The sequence below is a fragment of the Lagopus leucura genome, unplaced genomic scaffold (genome assembly GCF_019238085.1).
Source record: "Lagopus leucura isolate 7727_CA_CO unplaced genomic scaffold, USGS_WTPT01 Super-Scaffold_760, whole genome shotgun sequence".
Lineage (NCBI taxonomy): Eukaryota > Metazoa > Chordata > Aves > Galliformes > Phasianidae > Lagopus > Lagopus leucura.
The window spans coordinates 4,186,428-4,209,859 of NW_024962257.1; the positions used below are offsets into that span (position 1 = coordinate 4,186,428).

At 46.8% G+C, this 23,432-nt stretch overlaps 3 protein-coding genes across 9 annotated transcripts in view; 1 reads left to right on the plus strand and 2 right to left on the minus strand.

Moving 5' to 3' along the window:
* The window catches only part of RNF216 (ring finger protein 216), a 62,858-nt gene extending 59,133 nt beyond the window's left edge, over positions 1-3,725 (minus strand). For 3 of the 4 annotated variants that reach the window (XM_042864301.1, XM_042864303.1, XM_042864300.1), the window contains exons 1-2: positions 3,499-3,582; positions 234-345 (exon numbers count right to left, since the gene is read on the minus strand). The gene's annotated coding sequence lies outside the window, so the exon portion shown is untranslated. Of the gene's footprint in view, positions 1-233; positions 346-3,498; positions 3,583-3,681 lie in introns of those variants that run through there. The other variant, XM_042864302.1, reaches the window with a different exon arrangement.
* A 1,496-nt stretch (positions 3,726-5,221) lies between these two features.
* Positions 5,222-6,274, plus strand: LOC122176049 (urotensin-2 receptor-like). The gene has a single exon (XM_042864258.1). It carries the CDS (start codon positions 5,222-5,224, stop codon positions 6,272-6,274), a length of 1,053 nt encoding a protein of 350 aa, XP_042720192.1.
* Positions 6,275-8,921: 2,647 nt separating this feature from the next.
* The window catches only part of SMURF1 (SMAD specific E3 ubiquitin protein ligase 1), a 42,250-nt gene continuing 27,739 nt past the window's right edge, over positions 8,922-23,432 (minus strand). For 2 of the 4 annotated variants that reach the window (XM_042864257.1, XM_042864255.1), the window contains exons 8-18: positions 22,945-23,029; positions 20,579-20,725; positions 19,343-19,547; positions 18,532-18,635; positions 18,106-18,220; positions 17,269-17,447; positions 16,303-16,440; positions 15,833-15,953; positions 14,167-14,368; positions 13,308-13,383; positions 8,922-12,581 (exon numbers count right to left, since the gene is read on the minus strand). In XM_042864257.1, coding sequence (XP_042720191.1) covers positions 12,482-12,581; positions 13,308-13,383; positions 14,167-14,368; positions 15,833-15,953; positions 16,303-16,440; positions 17,269-17,447; positions 18,106-18,220; positions 18,532-18,635; positions 19,343-19,547; positions 20,579-20,725; positions 22,945-23,029 — 1,472 coding nt within the window. In that variant the 3' untranslated portion in view covers positions 8,922-12,481. Of the gene's footprint in view, positions 12,582-13,307; positions 13,393-14,166; positions 14,369-15,832; positions 15,954-16,302; positions 16,441-17,268; positions 17,448-18,105; positions 18,221-18,531; positions 18,636-19,342; positions 19,548-20,578; positions 20,726-22,944; positions 23,030-23,432 lie in introns of all 4 variants that reach the window. The other 2 variants (XM_042864256.1, XM_042864254.1) reach the window with 1 other exon arrangement.

Below are 23,432 nucleotides of genomic sequence, written 5' to 3' on the forward strand. Positions count from 1 at the left end.
AACCAAAGGCCCTTCCCTCTGAGCAGCACCGTTACTGAGGTGCTGGTATCTGAAAGAGACACACTGTGCAGGCGTGACACGCACCCGTGTGTGCCCAGCTGGTGGTGATGGCACTGCCTCCTCCTCCTCCCTATCAGCCTATGGGGCCACGCAGAAAAGAACAAAATTAGCAACCTCTGTGCCCTGGGATGCATGTGAGAGCACTTCTCTGCTCTGTATTCTCTGCTACTTACACCTCACAGAGCGCTCCGGGAGAAAGGATGCAGCATTTCCTCTCCAGATCCTCAGTAGTGCTTTTCTTTTCTCTTTTCTTTTTTAAGGAAATCCAAATGTCACCTTTAAAAGCTATAAGATAAGAAAGAAAGTGAAGTGCAACTCTCAGTAGCCGGGTCGCATGCCTTCAGGTTCCCAGCCCAGCCTGGTTTTCTATTGCAAGCAGAGAATTCAAAGGGTTCAGCGCTGCTCGATGAGTAACGAGGGACTGAGCAGCACAGAGCAGGGGGCTGCAAGGCACCGAGGCACCCTGAGCTGTGGGAGCAGCCAGAGGGCTTCAAAACCACCACAGGCTCCATGGTGGTGTACTGACTTGGACGCTCACCTCCAGCCATCCTTCTGCAGGTGTCAAACATCCCAGGACTGGAGGCTTCCAAAAGGAACAACCTCACAGCTCACACCTTATGTACTACAGCAGTGCCCTTTTCTGAGCACTCACACGGAGGTCAGCCAGGAGCCCGGCATGCTGACACCAACAAACACCCCTGGGTTTATTTCAGCTCAGCCACTTTGCTTCCAGCCCAGCTCTATCGGGTCCTTTCAGTGCCTCTGTAACACAGCAGGGAACCACAGCAGCGCTGCTATCAGGAAAACGGCGTCACTCAGCAGCAGCAGCATTTCCTACTCCTCAGCAATTCAGCTTTCCTGAGAATCAGTACAAATCTGAATTCACCATAAGCTCTTCAGCATCAACTCTGAGGAAACGACATCGCTCTCGAGTTGTTTCCAAACTAAACTTGACGTTCTGTACAAGTGAAAGGAAAGCAGCAGGGGCACAATGATGTCCACCAGTGAGACACAGCTGCCATCTCCACGCTTTGGAGAGCAGAACCCACTCCAGCTTCCAGGATGCTAAGTGCCTCTCCTCTCCCTGCATCCCAGTGCAGGAACTGCCACAGCAGAACAGCAATGAACTTCTTTTCTGGGCTGCTGCTGGTGTCCTAAATCAGCTGCACGCTTCTTGCTGCTGGCCACAGCGGGGAGAGATCCTGCTGAGAGCAGTTGATATCACACAGGGCAGCTCAAAACACATCTATCCATCGACCAAGGCGAGTTGTGCACAAAGCTCCAGCATGCATACAGACTACTGAGGCTAGCAGAGCCTTTCTTTTAGGAACAGGGGCCAACGTCTGAATTCAAATACTCTAAAACACAGACTTAACTTTTATCCCCAGACTGAACCCACGTGCAAAAAATCAAGCTCCTGACATGAAGAACTAGTGGTGTAGCTCTGACCATCCCAAAAAGAATGTGGCTCTAGCAAGCACTGACACCACAGCTGAGCCAACCTGCTCACACCACTCCAGCAAACCACTCGCTACGGCTCCCAAAAAACAAACCCAAAGGCACCCACTGCAAATGAATGGATGAATGGGAGCCTCCTCCAGCAGCAACTGGCAGCACCCAGAGGGCTCTGCTTCCCTCTCACTGGGGCCTGTGCTGCTCAGGTGCTGCTAATTAGCCCCCAGTCACACTTCCTGCCTCTCCCCAGCTGTGCTGGAGATGCACTCCGCCTAGTTTTGCCACGGGACTTTTTAGCAATTTGTGACCAACTTCAAAGCACAAGGCACGGCCGCTAAGAGCCCAGCTGTCAGAGGCAGTGCTGGTTCCACACTGCTGGCAGCAACGCCCACTGCATTCCCAGCAGACAAAGCATCGGCCTGCCGTGGAATTTGGAGTTCTGGGGCAGCTGCAACAGACTGCCAGCACCTTGTTGTAAACCAAAACATACCTAGTCATCAGCAGAGCCCGGCCCAGCCGCTGTGCTGGGGACAGCTGCCCAAGAAGGATGCCTGCAGGCAGGCTGACCGGAAAGCGCTTGAGGAAGGGAAAGTAAAAGGCAGAGGGGAGCCTGTTACTGAAACAGCATTGAATGCTGCTGCAACGCTGCAGGAAGTGGGGGAGCCTCCTTCCAGCCCCAGGGAGACCAGGCACAAGCTCCCATCGCGATGACCATTTATTAGCCACTACGCAGACACCCAGCACACGATGCCTATTAACATGCTCACTGTAACAACAGGCCTGAGGAGGGGCAACAGCGCTTTGTGCAGCATCGGCCCTAGAAATGAGGAGGCCAGGTGAGAATGGTAAATGCACACACGGGGCTCACCATACGGTTTGCACTGTGCACTGTTACAGCACAGTGCTGTGCAGGAACACACCAGGAACCACTGCAGACTCGCATGCACAGAGCAATGGTCTCACACAGCCCTTCTCTCCCCAGCAGGTTGCAGGCAGTGCACACCTCCCTCTGTGCTCCCCAGCAGCAGGAGGAGCACACTGTAACCCAGCCCTGGTCTGGGTGCCCATCTCACGCTGCTGCTGTTAGGAACCTCCTGCAGTTGCTCCAACAGACGGAGCCAAGCAGCTATTGCCTTCAGGATCGTGGCACAGCACTCAGCATGCTTCAAAACAAACGCAAGAAGAGACTGCAGTTGTAACAGAAGTACAGGTGCATGGCAGCACCATATCAGCTTTTTTAATGCGAAACACCATCAGCCCCAAAGCAGGGGCTGCACGACAACGCTTCACAGAGGGGCTGAGCGCTGCCTGGCGAGCACTGGGGAGCTGAAGGGAATGGGGACAGCTGGACTCCACGCTCCACGTGCGTTCTGCTCCCGGTATGAAAGCACTTCAGTGAGATCCCAGATAAGTTGTCGGAGGACACAAAGACGATGATGCTTCTGGTCACAACGGAATGCAAACTGCGAAGCACACGGCTGAGTTTCTGAGTGGGAGCAGCTGCTGCCAGCAGCCACACAGAAGCAGCCGAGGCTCAGCCACACAGCCACGGGTCAACCTGCCGGGCCCACTCGTGCTTCCTCCAGGACCTCCAGCCTCCCCCCAGCCACCCCACAGAAGCGCGGCTCCAGAGCCCCCCATCACAGCAGCACTGCGCGTCTGCGAGCTGGGCCGGCACCGCGACCGCAGAGCACGGGGGCAAAAAGGTCTCAGCGACACGGCCCTGAGGAGGTCGGGTTCCCCTCTCACAGCCGTCTTCACGACCGCACGGAGGGACGAGAGAGGCGCCGAACCCGGCCCGGGGAACAGGGCCCGGGACAGGGCCGCAGCCCAGCGGGCACGCAGCGCCAAGCACGGCCCCGGCTCGGCGGAGGCTGCGAGGAGCCGAGGCCGAGGCAGCCACGAGCCCTCTCCGCCCGGCCCGCCGCCGCTCTGCCGCCTCCCGGGGCGCCCCGCACGAGCGCTCCCTCGGGCGCTACTCACCGGGCCGCCACCCTCCCGCCGGCCCCGCTCCATTTAGCCGCCGCTGCCCCGCTCCTTCCGGCCTGCGCGCGGCACGTGACCGCCCCGCCCCGCACCATAGAGTGGAGCGGCGGGAACTGGAGAAGGGGGTGAAAGGAGAGGGACAGAAGGGCGGACCCGGCGGTCCCGTCGCGGAGAACGTACCATAGAGTGCGCGGGGGGCGGTCCTCCGGGCAGCAGCGCTCCGCCCCCATCCGGGCGCTGCGTGGAGGTGGGAGGGGGCGGGGCCAACGCGGAGGGGCGGGGCCAACGCGGAGGGGCGGGGCTAACGGGAGCGCACGTGGTGCCCGGCGGGGCGCCGGCTTGCGGGAAACCCTATAGAACGGCCGCACCGTCGGGAGGGCTGTGATCTGTATGGGGACCCATAAACTCTGGAGGGAGGAACGTCCCGTGAAATGCTCGGAGATGCCCTGATGTAGGGGGGCACCAAGTCCCTCATGGAGGTCCCGTGTCCCTTGTGGGGGTGACCTGCCAAGTGAGGCTGCAGTCCCAAGCCCCCCTGCCCCACTCGGGTCTCTCTGGGATTCCCCTTCTTCCCCCATTTCTGAGACTTTGCAGGACATCTCTCTCGTCACACCATTCCAATTAGAACCCTTCCAGGATTTCCTTCGCTCTCCCAGATTTAGACCCTTTCTAGGATTTCCTCCCCCTTGATTTAGAGCCTTTTCAAGACTTTTTTCCTCCTAATCTAGACCCATTTTAGCCTCCCTCCTCCCCCCTTCCTATTTCCAGCACTACCACAGTGTTCCCAAGCACTCTCCAGCCCTCAGCACTCCCACATTACCCCACTTTAGAATCCCACCTAGTCCCCCCTCCCCAAACCAACACACTCCTAAACCCCTCAATCCTGCACCTCTCTCGCTTACCCCATCACTGTGCTTTTTGTACCCAGGGGATGGAGCAGCTCTGGGGGCAGGAGGACACTGAGCATTCCGGCAGCGCTGATTTCCCTTTGATACCCAATGCCTTCTTGCAAGGAGCGTGGCCCCATGGAGAGCCCTTTTGCTCTGTGCAGTCCATAGCACAAAGTCAACCAGCCTGGGTGCACAGCTGGCAGCACAGACCTGGAAGGATGCAGAAGTTTCTAATGTGACTCCAGAGGAGCCTGCTGCATTTTCCTGGCAGCGTCACTCATTTTGTCTCTGCTCAAAGCAGCTTTTTTGCTTCTGCCTTAATGCTGGAGCTACAGGGAAGGGAGGTCCCACAGGGGTGGGTGCCAGCGCAAGGTTCCCATTGCCATCAGCTCTGGGAGGGGTTGAGGTGATGCTCTGTTCACTCTTTTCTCCTTCCCATCCTCTAAGAGGGAGAAAAGTTTCTGACATGGAGAAATCAGTGTTTTTTTCCCAATTCCCTCCCAGTGAGGAGCTGTGCCAGCATCCCAGTGGGTGGCAGTGGGAGCAGCCGCCGTGTTCCACCCCGCTGAGGGCAGAGGGACAAATCCCACCTCCACTCCTGCCTCGGCCCTCCCTCGGCCGCAGGAAGGCGGGTGCATGGAGGATGGCTTTTCCAGGCTGTGCAAGAGAGAGCCACACATTGAAGCTGAGCGCTACCACTGCTGCGGTGCTGCAACTGGGACAACACGACCAGGAGCTGCGGTTCTGCAGTTTGGGATTCCCTCCAGGGCGGTGACCTCAGGGGTGGCTGCTGGTGAGGTCCCGTCCCAGCTGCAAGAGGGGCAGTGAGGATGGAGCCGGGCGCATGCACCCCGGAGCCGTGCTACCCAAAGAATGGCAGCACCCCCCTCAACGCCACGTCCGATAGTGCCGGCGACCTCCTGGCCACCTCCTTCCTGGGCTGCATCCTGGGCACCATGTGCGTGGTGGGCACTGCGGGGAACATCTACACGCTGGTGGTCACCACCGTCTCCATGAGGCGCAGCGGCTCCATGTACATTTACATCATCAACTTGGCCCTGGCCGATCTCCTCTACCTGTCCACCATCCCTTTCGTGGTGTGCACCTACTTCGTGCGGGATTGGTACTTCGGAGACCTGGGCTGCAGGATCCTCTTCAGCCTCGACCTCCTCACCATGCACGCCAGCATCTTCATCCTGACCATCATGAGCACTGAGCGCTACCTGGCCGTCGCCCGCCCTCTGGCCACGCTGCGTGGATCAAGGGACCGTCGGCGGGCGCTCGCCTTCCTGGCATGGCTGGTGGCCTTCCTCCTTGCCCTGCCCAGCATGATCCTCATCGACCTGCGCACCAGCCACCACCACGGGGTGACCAAGCGTATGTGCCACCCCACGTGGCGGATGGGGCCTTACAAGGTGTACCTCACTGTCCTCTTCAACACCTGCATCCTCGCCCCGGGCGTCACCATCTGCTGCGTGTACGCCAAGCTGGCCAGGACCTACTGGAGGTCCCAAAGGGCTCTTGTTGCTCACGCCAAGCACACCAGCCACTGTCCCAAGCAGAAGGTGCTGTACATGATCTTCAGCATCGTGCTCGCCTACTGGGCTTGCTTTGTTCCCTTCTGGCTGTGGCAGCTCTTCAGCCTCTACTGGCACGAGCGTGGGGAGCGGGGCAGCTCCACCGTCGTCCCCATCAACTTCCTGGTGACCTGCTTGGCCTACAGCAACAGCTGCGTCAACCCCTTCCTCTACACACTGCTCTCCAAGAACTACAGTGAGTACCTGCGGAGACACCACCGGGCTGCCCAGCGGGGCTCCTCTGCACAGCCACCAGCCCCCGTCCCACCCCTGGGGGGCTCCGGAGAGGATGACTGTGGTCTGTGAGAGGTGGGTGCCCACGGGGCAGAGATGCGGATGCTTTTTCTTCTGTCGTGGTTCGGTGGCTCAGCCCTTTTGCTGAGGGCTGTGACACGTCGTTGCTACCCGGGTGAGGTTGGTAAGACACTGGTTATAGCAATAAAGGATAAAAGCGGGGTGGCTCTGATCACTGAACTCACTCTGAGCCTTTTGATAAACGTGCTCCTTGTCGTTGCATTTCCACCAGTAGTTCTACTGAAAATAATCTATCACCAGATCTGTTAGAGGAACCATTTTGCTGGAGGAATCCAGAGCCCCAGGTCCCCTCCCACGTCAGGTGCTCTGGAAGCACTGTTCCCAGTTGGTTCAGGCAGACTTTCAGATGAGCCCACGCTCCCTGCACCAGGGGACAGTATCTCTGTTATCCACGGGTTCCCAGGGAAGGGTTAAATCTCCCCTTTGAAATCCAATAGAGCAAAGGCATAAGGAGCCCTAGGCTCCTTATGGGGGACTCTGAGCAGTGTCCTCAGTCAGTCCCATCTGTCTGGACTCATTTAGTCAGCATCCGATTAACATTCCACTCCAAAGTCTCCCAGACCAAATACTTGCCCGGAACAATTCAATGTCTGTAGCTTTCTCGGACCAAGGTTAGCTCTGTAGAAGAGACCAGGTTAAGTTCACGTTGCTTTCTCATTCTCTCCTCACCACCAAATCCAGGTCTCTCTTGCAGATCTTGTTCTAGAACCCAACCAAATACCAAGAGTGATGCCAGGGTCCCCTGGGTCCTCCAGGAACGTCTCCTTCCATCCCCTCTCTGTACCAGAACCACCACAGCTCAGCCATACGGTTTCCAGGCACAGCCCAACCCCCGGTCAGTTTGCCAGCTGCTTCTGAATCTGGGACAGAGCTCCACAGACTTGGCAGGGCACTGCAGCAGCTGTCTGCAAAGCCACACTTACCCTCCCTTTAAACACTCCTCTTCTGCAGTCCATAAAAGCCAGGTTGTGGTGGAAGGAAAAAAGAAGTCATTCTTAACCTGTTGATGTCTCAGCCCCCCTTCTGTCATCTCACAGCCAGCCCCCGAGGGCTCCAGGCAGATTCTCTTTCATTTCATGTCAAGCAGAGCACAGGTCCCAGGTTAAGGGTCTCCTGCTCTCCAGGGGGGGGGATCGAAGCCATGAAATAATGCTCCAGTTAAGGCTGGAAGGGGATCCACAGGACACGTGGGCACTGTTTGCATTATTCACTCAGCCACTAACTGCAAGATTGCAGACAGGGGTTATACATTTAGGCTTGATGTTATTTCAAGTCAGCCAAATCAGGAAGCGAGGCATTATCCCTTCCTGCCCCACCGCACCTAAAGGGATTTTGTCTGTAAGTGTTCGTTGGCAAAGCTGTAGGATTTTAGCATTACCCTAAGTCACGTGTGAAAAAATGCCTGAAAAAGTAAATGATGGGGAGGGTTTATAGCTAGGAATCAAACTGCAAACCACCAACAGAAAATATAAAGAGGTTTGTCAGCAGAAAGCATTCATCAATTAAAATACATTCTGCTGTACCTTGGTCAAGCATCTCTCAGTGTACAGCAGGGGCTGCCTTCCCCCAGGCAGGCGGGGAGCCGAGGACACGGGAGCATCATCATAAATCAGAACACAGATCGCCACTCCTAGACCAGAACTCCTCACAGACTGTTTTTGTACATCCTGAAGAAGGAGGCAGAGACTGGAAAATTTAACCTGAGGAATTTAATCGACCTGCCAAGCTTCTGCAAAAGAGTGAATTACTAAAGTTCAGTAACATTTCTTAAGAGAAATGGTGATTTGTTCATCAGTTTCCCAAAAGCTGATGTAGTGCAGGAGTCCCACAGCAGCCCCTCTCCAACCGCTAGGTTAGTCTGGAGGATCACTGCGATGGTGCGTTTGGCCATGCTGTGAAGCTGCTCACAGAATATATATTTTAAACATGAAGAAAAACAATCTACACAGATGAAGGAAACCCCAGCTTTCAGCTTTGGGAGGGAAGGCTGTGCTGCAGCACTGAATCATGCGTGCTGACTGCCAGCGCTGTCTGCATGCAGACTCATACCACTGTTTCTCCGCTCACAGAAGTACAGGAAAGCAAAGATTCATCAGCATTAATTAATCTTTCCCCAGCTCTCATAAAGAGGAGATTATTTTTTTTTTCCCCCCTGAAAACTGAAATTTTGGAAAAGTAACAGAACATAAAAGAGGAGAAATGGCTGAAGGCTGGTAAACAGTCAGAGAAGGAATAAGATGAACACACTCTCTTGAAAGGACGAGTTTTAGCTGAGCCATCTATGTAAGCTGTGAAATCAGCTGCATTCTCACAGCTTGTCCACTGAGCCACCCCAGCTTCCCACTGCAGGTACCTGAACTCAGCACAGGATGAGGCAGTTCTGTCAGACAACGCCGACGCTCACGGTCACAAGTCTGGCTGCTGCCAACAGCAGCAAAGCCTCATCACGCTGCACTCCGGGTCTGTAAAACAAACAGGATTATTTATTAACCCTACAGAGTTTCTTGTTGTTGCCTCCTTCAACACCGTGACTCCGTCCCCCACCCTCATCTCCTGCTGAGCTCCCTCACATTTCATGATGAGGGTAGCAGTTCCCTGTGGCTTCCATAAATACGTTAACGAAGCAGTGGATACCAAGTGTTTAAAGTTGTGAGTTTATTGCATATGTAACAAAAATGAACATGACCTCCTGGGTCCAGCCTACTATACAATCACTGTTTATTCCAGCTGGTTCCATAACCACATTAAATAGAACTGGTATTTCTTTAAATACTTTGATTTAGACATAAAATGAAACATTAGTGTACAACTTTCACAAAATAAATCTGCAATAAAAACAGTGGGAAGAATAACAAGGATAGCAGCAATACTTAAACATGACATTACAAAATAATAAATTAAAAAAATACATTATAAAGTGGTCGAGGAACAAAAATCAACAAATTAAAAACAGATCCATACTGTGTTTCTGGGAACTTGCTGTGCCACGCGGCCCTGAACCTGAGCTACAGAGGGCCCTGGTGGCCAGATCACTAATTTACAAAACCTATTGGATTTCACAACCACCTCAACTTGAACAAAGTACATACTGCTGAGCAAACGTTGATTTCACCCCCTGGAGCTTCAAGCAGCCTTTCTGAAGCAGGGTCCTGTCTCACATAATGCCCAAGTTAATGCCAACATTCATACAACAGCCTCATTTCTTCCCGATTTAAAGCACGAGCAAAGTGGTGGTTTCCTACATCCCTGAGCATATAGTATAGGCTGATGAGCAGTATCAGGGCAAGCACTGAAGGTCTGTGCCAACAGACCAGCTTTTAGGTTTGCCTTTAGGACAGGAACGAAGGACACATCGTCCCTTGTGTTTCCTTCAGGTCTGATCCAAGACGCGTGTGTGCACAAGGTGGAACGTGGAATGACTGAACGAACACCGGACTTCATGTTATTCTTTGGGCAAGTTTTGAGGAGTAGCAACCAGTTCAAGTGCTGGCAGACCAAGTGGGAATGAACACACTCACAGATTCAGACAGCTGAGGTTATAAGAACAGCCTCCAAGAGCTCATAGAGTCAACAGCTTGAGCCATGCAAACTCTTGTTTGCGTTTCATCCTTCCCTGGCCTTGAGACCAGCCACTGGAAGAAGAAATCATCGCTTAAAACCCATACTGCCTCGCTTCTTTATTTCCTCCACCCATCCACCATCAATCCATCCAGCTTTAAGGCCTGCCTCAAACGCGTGTACAGAACAACACAAAAAAAAGGTCTTTATCATCACTGAAGTGGCACGAAGTTGCGAAGACAACACGATGGGAGAGGTGGTGAAGCTGCATAAAGAAGAACTAAAACAATTACAAAGACGGTGCCCTATTCTCATTACTGTCAGCAAGGAGGAGGTACCTTGACGAGGGCTTTTAAACACAGCAAACAACAATCCTTGCCTATTCTTATTCTGTGCATTCCATAAAACACTGACCTAGGAAAGACATTAGGAACTATCATATGTCAACCGTGTCGCTGACATAAAGCTACTTGACCTACAGGTTTCCAAATCAAGGGCCTTTACCTGCACCTCACTTGGTTTTTACCAAGCCAGTTTTAGAGCTTGCGTGATAGGATTTCTGTTAGTGGTGGGCTTCAGCATCTGTTTTTTCAACTCTTTTAGTGAAAAATCTACATGAGACTCCATGCAAAGCTTTTGGGCAATAATCCACGTTGTGTTTTTCCTATCCGACTGGTTTATTGCACATCCAAATGTACTGAAAGGATTAAATACACTCTATGGACAGGTACGACTTCACAGCCATTTTGAAAAGCCAGGGCCACGGGGATTCTGCTGCTCAGCCCAAGACTGCACAGACCTCCATCTACAGACACTTCTACTTCCCTTCTCTTCTGCAGAACACACACAGAATTTCACTCGTGTCCCAACAATCAGTACTGCAGAAACTGGTCCCCATTTGCAACAAGAACACGGGTGTAAACATCCTCTGTCCTGTAGAGTCTCGCTGGATGAGCGCCCGGAGCGACCCTGTGCAGATCTCACACTACGGAACAACTTCACACCTCCAATGCAATCCTCACTCCCACCCACAAATCACAAGAATGATGGTGAATGGAAACAAACAAACAAAACTGAGAACGATGCCGGAATTTTTGACGGGTGTCTACTTTCTGTCCTAGCACAGTTTAAAGCTATTATCAAATTCAATTTTAAAAAGACAAAATAGAAGTATTCCAGTAGACATCTTCTAAGAACAATCTCTTACCCACAGCTGAATTTCAATGCACTATTCCATAAACAAAAACATCTGTTAAATGTTTCAGTAATGAATTTCTCTAAAAATCAGGCTTGCCAAAGAAAAAAAAAAATCCTATACAAGCAAGCCTGCTTTACTGAAGTTTAGACATGTTTGACAGATAACTGGGTCTTTCTGAAGCCGTGTTATTTGTTAAAATACTGTCTCATCTCGGAGTGCAAACTGGAAAAAATGTTAGTGATTCAGGTATTTGATTTGCTTTTGTTTCCCTCGGGAAGTTATCTTAGCCATGTGTTAGAGAACCAACCTTTGAATATTAGTTTCAGGTATTTGACAAAATAGCCTCCTATGGCTCTCTGGGGAAATCCTTATCCTTACAGAACTGAAGTCGTAAATCCTTTCAATAGCTTTCCATAACATTTAAAATGCATTCACTGTATAGTTACCCTTTTACCACAGCCTCCAAATAAACCTTTCGCGAGGCCAAGAACTTCAGAACAGAAGTCAGCTCTGTGGAGTGAGCGTTCGGCCGTTTCCACTTTGAGTCTTCCAATACGAAGTCACAAAAACGTTTCAGGTAAAACAGTGGCACAGAAATCACAGCTTTGAAATTGAATAAATTTTGTCCTCTGTCTCCTCCTCACAAAGCTTCTCTGCAAGGTAATTATATCTGAGCAAACTACGGAAAGTAATTCTGCAGGAGGAAATAACTGCTTTCATGTGCAAAACAATTAGGTTTCAGCCAGGACAACCAAAAAGAAATCATACAATACCATTTGAGCTGTCCCCAATTCTTTTGCTTTTCTCAAGGTAAGCCACAGCTTCCACTGGGAGCTTCCTGCTAAGGCAGAACTTGAATTTCTTTGCCTTTCAGTTAAATGCTCATATGGAGGTAATTTCTGCTAGAAGTTCGCTTTTTAATCAGGTGTTCAGAATGTGCAATGCAAATTCTTGTGCCCGTCAGACACTCTGCACCCAATGGACTCTACGAGGTTCAAGCTTGATTTTAGACAAACTAACCAGGCACACCGAACCATCTGCATGTCCTCAGCAAATCAAGCTCATTCTGAATTACACTGCGACTCTCCCATTAAAAAAAACAAAACCCACAGGGCATCGACCCTATCACAATATGTGTTACAAATCTAGCAGAATATCCTGTGTATCCAAAGCCAAATGCTGGACTTGGCTGCATTTCATTTCATGGGGGATGGAAGAAGAGGGAAGGGCTTATTGTAACAAAGGAGAAAAAGAGTTGGAAACCACCAACAAAAGCCCCTGCCCCCACCATCATCCACCAAGAGTGGAAGGGAAACAACCCATCTCCAAGTTGTCCAGAGTTCCGGTGCTTCAGACAGCTTAGCAGGAAGGTCACAGCAAGCTTCTTCTAGCTTTTGATTTGGTGGTCCATGAGCTAGCATCTGTTTCCTTTGGTTGCTTTTTCACTCCACAGCAAACCCACATGTCTCTTCCACAGCTGTCAACAGCTTCTCGTAAAGCTTCTCATATGACTCATAAGGCGGAATGTCAATCCGGTTAAAGCTGGGGATAAAGTAACAACACATTGCAGGTCATGAATCTAACACATCCACTGCAATAAAAAAACAAACAAAAAAACAAAAACCCTCACATACAAACCCCAGATTAGCTACAGAAAGATAGCATTTGTAAAACCAACATCAAAGCCTCAGCCCCTTCAATGGCCAAAGGAGGAACATCAAAGAAATAACTGTACTGCTGCAGCAGGAATCTCTTACTTGGGCTGGGTCTGGGAGGAGGAGATGCAGGAGGCTGCATAGAAAGCAAGACACCAGGCAGGCCTGCTCCTTGCTCTGCCTGAAGACAGTCTGTGCTTCCTGTCAAATGATTTCCTTTCCCTGATAGAGTGAGGCTTCCATACGAGAGCTCAGTTCTGTATCAAATAGCATTCTTTTCTTACATTTTACATCTAAAAACTACTCTTTCTAATCCTGAATGAAGATTCATTGCTATGAGCAATTTATCAGTGAATACTTTTGCTGAATACGTGGAAATTAACATCTCACTATTCACAATAATCAATTCTGGGGCAGAGAAAAACCACAGATGGTATAGAAGACACAAATCAAGCAATAAGAACTTAAGTCAATTATTTTGCAGGCTGCAGAGTACAGGTATTTCCAAGCTAGCAGAACAGACTTGGATTCATCTAAGCATGTCACACGGATTTACCCATAGCCAGGACTGAGATGGCTTCTTTTAAGACAAAGCAGAAACGTTTCATCTTACCAAGTGTGGGCTTTTGGAAGGTTGTCTGTGTTTGCATCTATTAAATGGATGGTAAACAATCTGGGTCCTGCAGCGCCTGTAGAACCTTACAAACAGACATTCTAGTTAATGCACTTCAACAAAACAGCATTAGTGCACACATATGTTGCTATTTATAAAAAGGCAAGAGAAAACTACAGTTCCAGATGCAGATATGAGTATGCTGTGGGCAAAGCCTGTGGGTCAGACTTGCAGCTGGTGAAGAGATAACAGAAATATGGGTCTCTTAATGACAACAAACTTGCAGACCAGTATTGTGGAAAGCAGTTAAACTTCACATAGTCATACTTTCAAAAACGAAAAGGCTCAGAAGTAAGAAGACTTTCCTTGCAAAACAGAACTCTATTTGAATTCTGAAGATCAGCCTGCTGTCAGCTTACAACAGTCTGGGACACTGCTATCTTTTCTGATGACAAGAAGTGCAACTTTCAGGAAGTTGCTTTAAAGCCTGATGGTTTGTTGCCAACCATCAATAGGAATACACTTCTCATGAAAAAGAATTGTTCAGGCTGCTCTATAATCATGTACGTGCTTTCATGCAGTGATACTAATGTCAGTCCACAGAACTGTAAGAGACTGATAAGCCAGCACTGACACCAGCCTAAGTGCTACATGAGGACAGACTGCTCAGCGTGCATGACTTGTCAGCAACAACTAAAGCGGTCACCAGCAGCCACTGATAAATGCAGAACTGCTCTTGGGATGAAAAGTTTGCAAGTGATCGAGCTATCCAGTAACATGCTGATATTCCAGAAGGGCCCAGCAAATTCCACACCATCTTCCTCCCACTGCATGTTAACTCAGCCTCCACATCAGTCACCTTGTAAAGCCTTGAAACCTTGAAGTGGGACACGCGTCGAACCCGTCACAAACTGCAAAAGCCTTGCCCTTCTTTCTTCATCAAATGTTTCCACCGCTTGCCAGAACCACTTCACAATATTGCTATCTGCCATGCAGTGCTTCAGACGTGTGTTTGACTTCCAGTCATTCAGGTCTATCTTATCCAGGCCTCCTATGATTAGCTGTTAATGCATCAGAAAATGCTTTAACATTCAAAGTCATTTCAGGTTTGCAGCTATGAAAACATACATGGAGTCATTTCACAAAGCCCAGCATTCTTTATGCACTCGAGCCACCTTCCTGGTACACAGTAACGCTCCAAAACAGTTTAGAACAGGAAGTAAATCTCCCCAGTTAATCTGCAATGAAACTGAAGCCCAGGATTACACCAGAACTGGAATTTTCAGAAGTCAGAGTCAAATGCCCATTCAAGACCTGCTTTTTAAATCTAGCTACCTGAAAAGTACAGTATATCTTCATGAGGATGCAGCACAGACTTGGATGAAGGCGTGCCATCTACTGAGTTGACACAGAAACCGTTTTCCTGATCTGCTTTGTCCTAGAGTTGCTAATAACCCACTACAGGGAAGTGCTGCCCAGCTTATGGTTACATCCTAAGTGGTCCGTTGTCCACAGCTGACCGCTCACTACAAAAACTTGGCAGCTGTTTTTTGATGTTGTTTATGGGAGTGTCTGACACAGACTAGACAGATTGCTTCAATCTCTTTTCCAGATGAAACCAGGTTGCAAAATATTGAAAGAGGAAGTCATTATTGGCCATGAATCTAACCAGCTACCCTGGCAACGACAAACAAATGGCATACGGGAGACATCATCACTCAAAACAAAATGTGTGTCATATTCTAAATTTCCCATAATATTCCACAGTGAGTATTTCATTCTAAGAGCTGCCATTTAGCAGCTGTCTTTTTGTGCCACCAAGATGGAACCCACTTAGACTAATTTACAGTATCAGGGCAGTTGTGACCATCCTAATTTGGACAGTATTGAAATATTAATTGGATTTACAATCTGCCTTTTCAAACAACCAACTCATGGAACACAGTAACTTCACCTGAACAATTGTGTGCACAAACTACTACCATTAAACTATTTCTTCCAGTACCTCAAACAGTCTACTGCCTTCTTTAAAATAATAAACAAAAAGCAGGAAGAAAAATGGTGTAGAACTCTATAGCTCAGGATTAAACACAAAGACAAATTAATTTTCTATGTGCTCTCTCACTTCTACTTTAGCTGCTGTAAACCATGACTTCTGTGTCTATAGCAACAGACGTATTAAAACAGTCATTGAAGAAAACAAGCAGTGGGGCAAACAACAGGTTAGGTCTTGCCAGCAGCTCTTCAGGCTTGCAATGCTCCCTGTCTCTGCCCAGACCACCTGCTTTGAGCATTATGCCTGCTTACACAACACGGTGTGTTTGTCTTCCCTGTTCAAGCAGTCCTCTCACTAACATTAACCCAAAGCAAGTCTAGAATAAAACAGAAAGCGTTTGGTTAAACAAATGCACAGCCTTCTGGTAAATAAATGGTGATAAATGGTGTTGTTATTTATTTTCCAATCAGTGCTTGGGCACGGAACGTACAAGTTAGGAACTGATACTCCAAGCGGATAAAATGCGTACCTCAAGTTCCTTCTGGTCAAAAGGCTTGAGGAGATGTTGGGGAATGAGTTCGTTAAAACCTTTCTGCAGAGCCAAGAACTGTGCTTCTATGCCCCTCATAAATCGCCAGTTCACATACAGCCTGGGGGAGGAAAAAAGTCAGGGTGATAAGCTGGATAAGACTGGGCTTTTTAGAGCAAGGCTGCAAAAGTTTACAGAGCAAGTTTTAAAAGACAGTTTGTTGTATGAAAGAAGTCATTATTAATTCCTTTTGCTATCAGCATTTAATTATTACACTGTTAACAGACAGCACAAAGTACAATTTACAACTTCTTCCCAGGCTCTACCATGTTAGGTGGCATGAGAGCAGGTCGTTTATGACTCAGCTATTTCCCTCTGAAATACCCAATATCATCAGTTCCACCATATAAAAAACACAACGCGTTCGCTGCCTTCCTGTCACTGCAGGATATGTGTTTGTTCTGCAATACCTGACATATTCTTTCTTGTTCTCTTCTGTCACTGGAATGTTCCTGCCGTTTGGTTTGAGTTCGTGCTGCAAAATCCTTCCGAAAGCATTGTGTTCCACACAGAAAGTATGGTCCAGAACCGGGGTGATATCGTTCTCTCTAACAAATGAAAGACAGAAGGGAAACTTTGTATTTCTGATCACTTGCAGGGGCGATGCTGGCAGCTTGTTATTTGAACACAGTCTTCAGGATAAACCCAGTAACCATCTACCTGCATTCCACACCACCAGAGGAAGCTGCCACAACCACTGATTTCTGTATGGCTTATTGCCTGCTCATCAGAGCCCATCAGAGGTGTCGTTCTCACCACTACGATTGTAGCAGTATTTGGGATAATGAATAAGTAATTAAACCCTAAACACACACACACAATGATCCCATTTGCTGTCATGTACTCAGTGAAGCACAGAAGAAATCAATTATTTTATTTTCAATAACACACCAATAGCTTTAAACATAAATTCAAAACAGTCTTTATGAAAAAGTGACAGTGCAAAGCAATGCTAAAGAATCCCAAAGCTACACCTAGTGATGATGGATTTTGTTCTAAATTGTACATGTACAAAGTTCAAATTAATTCAATTTATTTTCTTTTTAATCAAAATTAGTTTCCCTTCTTTTTTTTTAAATTTTAAATCCACGTTTTCTTATGGCCAAAGGTTGTACTTCCAAACTCAGGAGAGTTCTGAGGATTTTGATTCTATAGTATTCTACCACACTCATGCAACACTTAAATTAGAACCTAATTTACTACAGGGAGGCCTAACACAGCTCACATGAGCATTTTTTCCTCCAATACCTTGAGCTTTTTGGCACAGAAATTGTTACTCAGGAATCCTGTACCCATCTCCCCCATTACTGACGCTTCTATTTTCTGTAAAGCACGATCTTCTCCACAGCAAGACAACTTACAAATACAGTACTTACAGAATCCAGACTAAACTTTTGTGCAGTTCTGGGTCAACAGATTCCAGATCAGAGAGCTGAATGGGTTTCCCCAGGAGCTGTTTATAAAAGGGCACCGTGAACCCCCCATTGATATAGTGTCCATGGAACACAGCCAAACCCATTATCCGACCAACAAAATGGAAATAAGACAAGTGGTCCTGCAGAGAGAGGAGAGCATCAGGCAGCACAAAGGCATTCTAACACTGACATCTGGTGGCTATTTAAGTATAAGTCATCTGCAGCCCTCCGGGCAAAAGGAACCACAATTTTTTCCTCATAACATAACCAAGAAGCATTTAATGATTAAACATATCAAACAAGTCTCTGCACTTTACCTAATAAATTATGTACAAGTGCTTTAGATCTTGCAAACAGAATTGCTGCTCCTTTTAGGGCTTACATCAATACAAGGCCTCCAATAGTGAGGAAGAAAACACCCAAACGACACAGGAGCTTATTAAGAAAGGGAAAGCAAGGCTTACAAGCCCCTGCAGTCACAGAGACCATGCAGTGTCTGCACCATCACCTTTAGTTAAAATGAAGAGTACTTTTACCTATCCCAGAATCAACATGCACCCCAGCCAGCACCAAGGAGTCTCAAATGACAGCCAAAAGATTTCAGGTACTTATCAAAAGAGAACTCTCATGTTACTTCTGTGCAAACCCTGCTCCTCTGTACCATAACAACACAAGACTTGTTAACATGTTTTTACCCCCCTTCACTGTATGTTCTCATCATGAAAAAAACAGCTGCAATGATCAACTGCAGGAGACAAGCTCTTGAAGTACACATATTGCTCAGAAGTCAATACTTACAGGGTTGATAGAGGAATCTGGATTGATTTGCAGCATGTAAATATTATCTGTAGAGTACTGGAAGAGTCCATAGTATGGATTCAACATTTCATGGCACAGTAAATACAACCATTCTCTGCCAAGAAAAAGTGTTATTTTAGAAGAAAGCAACTTGCATTTAAACTTCAGACAACACAGTTATTGTGAGCCATTAACACAGTTATCAGTTTCCTAGCTTGGTTTTGGTTTACAAGTAGTGAAGAAATTACCATGAATTAACATAGCTAGTAAGCCATGAGACAATGCCATCTATTCCTCACCCATTCCCTGAACACTGTCAGAGACATATTTAAACAAATCAAGTCTGAACAAGACTCACTGAAACACACACACACAAAGAAACACCAATTTCACAGCTACAAAGTGTCAGAAAAACTGAAATCCCACCTTGCTACTCCTCCATAATCCAGGCCTTCCTCGCCTCGAAATTTTACCATAAGCCTCTTTTTCAAATCCTTTGGCCTCATCTTCATTATCTGGCGGTAGGATTCCTGTACACGTGTACACATATATTTATAGGTTGGGGTTTTTTTTTTAACAGATTATACATTTCATTTCCTTTCTATAATTAGCTCTAAGAAGCTCTAAGAATTTGTATAACACAGATTTTTTACTCAGCTACAGAAAACATTCTGCTAAAGAGCTAATCTAAAGCACATTTCAATGGCAGCACTAATATTGTTGGTGTAAAGTCCACAAAAAGCTCAATTCCCTTTTGCTACAAAGGTACTTAAAAAATAATCCAATCTAAGAATAGAAGAATGCCCAATTAGAGTTACCTTTTGCACACTACATACACAAGTGGTAACAGCAAGCAGATGCCATTCCTTTTCAACTGCTTTCAGCAGTTTTCAACTGCTGTCATTTCTAAATGAAAAAGAATGCTCCAATTTGTCAGCAAAATCCATGTGAAGTTTACATAATCTAGCTTTCCTCATGTAAGGTGAAAGACTTTCAGCAACTGAACATTCCTATTGGCAAAAGAACCCCACACTACTCAGAATCTCTTCTTACCAATGTCCACGTTAAAACACGAAACTAAAAGAATGCTTTTTCTTTAATTTAATCAGAGTTCTGATAATCCATGTGATACCGCTGGGTTCACCACCTCTCTCATTAAACAGCCTTGATGTAAGACCAGTTTCACTAAACTTGAGTAAGAGAAGCTGATATTAGTAGTGCAGAGCCCATCAAATACCTCAAATATTTCCTCTCTGGATACCTCAATGCGGCAGTGACCTGCCTGTGGTTGCTGAAGGGAGAGCTCATGTCTAAGAACTTTCAGCTTTTGCACCAAGTCTCTTTCATATCTCTGTGCAGGCAACTCTTCACCCTCTTCCACAGACCCCTCGTTTGGAGCTGGCAGAGGCTGCTGGCTGGGCTCTTTTAGCTGGCATTGATGACTTTGAAAGGAAAGCAAAATATTCACTCTAGAAGCATTACAACAAGGAAGATGTAAAAACAATAAAACTTTCTGGTGCTTCTCCCATACATCTTGAAGAGCATGAAAAGATCTCTAATGAAACAACAGCTTTATAAATGGAACCATCTAACAACTGCAGTGAATTTTTTTTTCCAGCTCCACCCAAAGTAGGGATAACACAGTAGAACAGAACTGCCTCTACAGTTATTGGAAGAGATATATGTACGTGTCCCACATAGATGAAGCTTCAAACATCCTCACTGGTCATGCCTTTATTTGGGCTGAGGATCCATTTTATTTTTTAGGTAAGAGATTCTGCAGTGGGTTTCAAGCACAGCCAAATTGGATCCAAGGCAAATTCTGAACTCAGGCACGATGCACACAGTCAGGCTTCTTCCAGGGTCAGTTCTGTAACAGTGCAGCTGCTTTTGCATGATGCAGAGCTTGAACTGATTAAATCCTGCTAAACCTGAGCTGGCTGTGCACAGCACCAGGCGACCCGACTCCAGTTGGCTTTATATTCCTGTTGTCTGGAGCTCAAGGGAGCACAAAGCCAGCTTATGTCCACCACAGAACTGAACTGCTAAGCCAGAGAGACATGAGTGGAGTGCTGTGGAACTGCCTGGCAGATCCTCCACCCCACACCACAGCATTTCTAGAACTGCCTATTTTCTCCAACACAATTTGGTGCAGTTTTATCAAACCAACTTAAAAGATCAGCATTGTGCAGAAATATGCAAGCCCTCCCTGGGGACTGCAAAGCATAATAAAAGCAGTTTTGCAGAGACTTTGCATGAAGTTTAGACAAAACTGGGGCTGACAACTAACATTCAGACCCTGATTAGACCCACACAGAAATCCACCTCCTTGCATCTGTTGCCTAATATCATTACACACTGATATTTTTTTTCAGTCCCTCATGACTCCCAGACTGTAGTTAAAACTGTACAAAAATAAATGGTTTAAGAATCCAAACTTTAGATTGAATTATTTATCCTGCAAGCTTCTTACTTCATGATGTGATGTAGTCGTGGATCTGTGAATTGCGTGGTTCTGTTGTTATGATCTACAAAATATATTCTTCCTGAAACCGTGCTCCTAACTTCCCAACCTGGAGGCAGAGGTCCCAGCTCATCGCAATTCACACTGTTAAGGTCTCTAAGGAGGAAAGCAAACAAAGTTAAAGCGCTGCCGAAGGGAAGGTGGAAACAATTACATTCAGGGCATGGAGAGGGGGAGTGAAGTTGGCTCTCAGAGATTCCAGGCTACGAAGGTCTCAGCAAGAAGCACACGATAGCTACTTTAATGTTGCCTTTTTAGAATCCTCCATCTAAGCAGTGCAACTTTGTAAGCTGTCCTTGGAAGTAACAAAGCCACGCAGCTTAAGAGTAACCTCAACATGCAACATCATCATTTAGGCAGAGCTGCAAACGGAGAGGAAGATCTTCCTTGTAGCAAAAAAATACACAGAAAAAAAAAAAAGAGAAATCCTATTAACATTAATGCCAGCCGTGCGCAGGAAACCTAAAAATGAAAGGCCTCCAAAGCAACAACTGCCTGCAAATAAGCAGGGGGTTAAGAAGCCGAGGCAGCCAACACTAAGATCACCTAAAAAGAAAAATCCACCTCTTTAATTAGCAAGGTTAGAAACTTAAGTATGAGAAATCGCTCCCAGGAAGGCTTCACTGACCGTTGGTCCCTTTCATTCCTGATAGCTTCAAGGTGCCGTTCTTTGTAAGCGCTGCTAAAGGCAATCACTCACCTTCAGGCAGCACAATAGCAGTGAAATCCAACACTCAGGATGTATTTACAACTCGAGAATTTAAAATGCTTTAGAGCTACCACCCCGTGCAGTAAAATACAACAGTGGCAAGAAAAAGAAGGAGGGGAATCTGGAGACTTGTTTTGGCAGAAACGCTGTGCAGGGAGGGATTCTGTGGACAGCTGAGGTGAGTTTATCTATTATGCAGGGTTGAAGACATCACTGTAGATTTCCTTACCTAAATCTAACAACCCAACGTCAGCATAAGGGTATGAGAGGCTTTACAAAAGGTGGAACACTTTGTACATCAAAGGCTTCATTACTGTCAAGGGATGGCATAAGCCAGCATGGGGTACACAGGGAGACAGACGAGCCTTTGTTAGGCTCCTTGAAAGAAGATTATAGCTGTAGCCATTTGTTTCAATCAGCTGTGCATCCGAAAGTGCTTTAAGATTTGATTACATCAAGTTTTAACCTACATCTGCGCTAAATGCCAAGGTTACATTTTTGCACTGTAACTTGGTGGTAAAGCAAAGCCATCTCCACTTTGTAGGTGGAACGTGTCCACTTACATTGCTGGTAAAAAAAATCTGGCTCAGATCTGTAGCAAAAAGAAGCAGTAGCTTTCATTAAGTAAATCAGGATCACTTGAAGAAGAAATAAGGCTTTGGGCATCCAAGCCAGACTTGAATGACATGAAGAATGAGTATTGTCATTTCTTCTTCCAACAACACCAGCTAATCTAACATCAGCTATTTTATCTCTCTCTAAACCTCATTTTTTCATATCCTCCCATATCCTGTGGCTATATCAACACTTTTGCTTACACTACTGCATATAACATTTCTAATATCCTGTACCACACTGGTCTATCACACAATGAACACAGCAGCTGAAGAGTTACAAACACCGTGCTTTACTACAGAATTGGGTGTGCAGTGAAACAGCCCAGATTCAGAGCTCCTCAAGGAAGACAGACAGACCTTAGTCACAAAGACCTGGATTAACTGCAGGTTAAGTTTTAAAGAGGCTTTTCTAAATTAATCATGTGGAGGATTCGTATTTCCTAGCTGCAAATCATTGGTCTGAAGCATAAAAACCCCAACACTACTTCAAGTTTAAAGATAACAAGTAATCTCTCTGCTTGGGTTGTACAAGAATAGGCACTACTACAGCAGAAATTACTAATCCAACACCCAGGAAGCAGTCACTTTTTTATTTCATTTGTAGTCCAAACTGGTTTTAAACAAAAAATATTTGATTCAGAAATCCAACTTCACAAAACCAATAATGACATTTGTCACGTTGACATTTTTGGAAGGGTTTGTCAGATGGTGTTTCCTGAAGGACTACACACTTTTCTTTGCTTGTTTTACATGATTCACTGGTAGGTAATTCTCCCTTTCAAAAAGTCACATTGAATGTATGGCAAAAAGCTAACTGGAGAGATCCAAAATCACCCTCTGCTCATGTCTCTCTTTTAAGTTTAGATAGTCCACTTCATAATTATTATTCTTAAAGATTTCGCAGATTTCTGCTCTGAAAGACCCAGCTTACATCTGCACATGCACAGAATCCCCCCCATGGCCCCGAGTTTGTAGCTAGAAATACATACCTTGGTATCCTAGGGTCATGCCACGTGCTAACTCCAGTCTGCGTGTGCAAAAAATAAACCTGTCCCTGTACCGTTGTTCTTTGTTCTGTGAAGGTGGATGGAAGATTATGGTAAGGCACAACTCTAAAAAAACCCAACCTGAATAAACAGTTTGTTTGAAGCCATTAGAGCACACTGCCTTTCTGTCAGAGCTAGGAGACAGTATTTGAGCCACCCCACCTGATCTCTTGCAGCACGGACTGCTTTGCCCTTAAACACAGTCCTCACAAGTTTACTTGACTGCAGTTCAGCAATCCTTTTCAAACTCAAAAATCCAGCATGTCTCAGTTTGTATTTTTATTTTTAGATCTTGAGACATCTCAAACCCCCAAACTGGATTTCTTTCCTCCTAGATTTGGCGTGCGCTTTTCCAAGCTTTAAATTCTCCTTAATCTTATCCTTCCTAATCTTCTGTACTACTGGCTTCTTTGCTTTTATATTTTCCTGAT

What these genes read in the sequence shown, in the direction of transcription:
- LOC122176049 (XM_042864258.1), top strand. Translation starts at nt 5,222, where the DNA reads ATGGAGCCGGGCGCATGCACCCCGGAGCCGTGCTACCCAAAGAATGGC.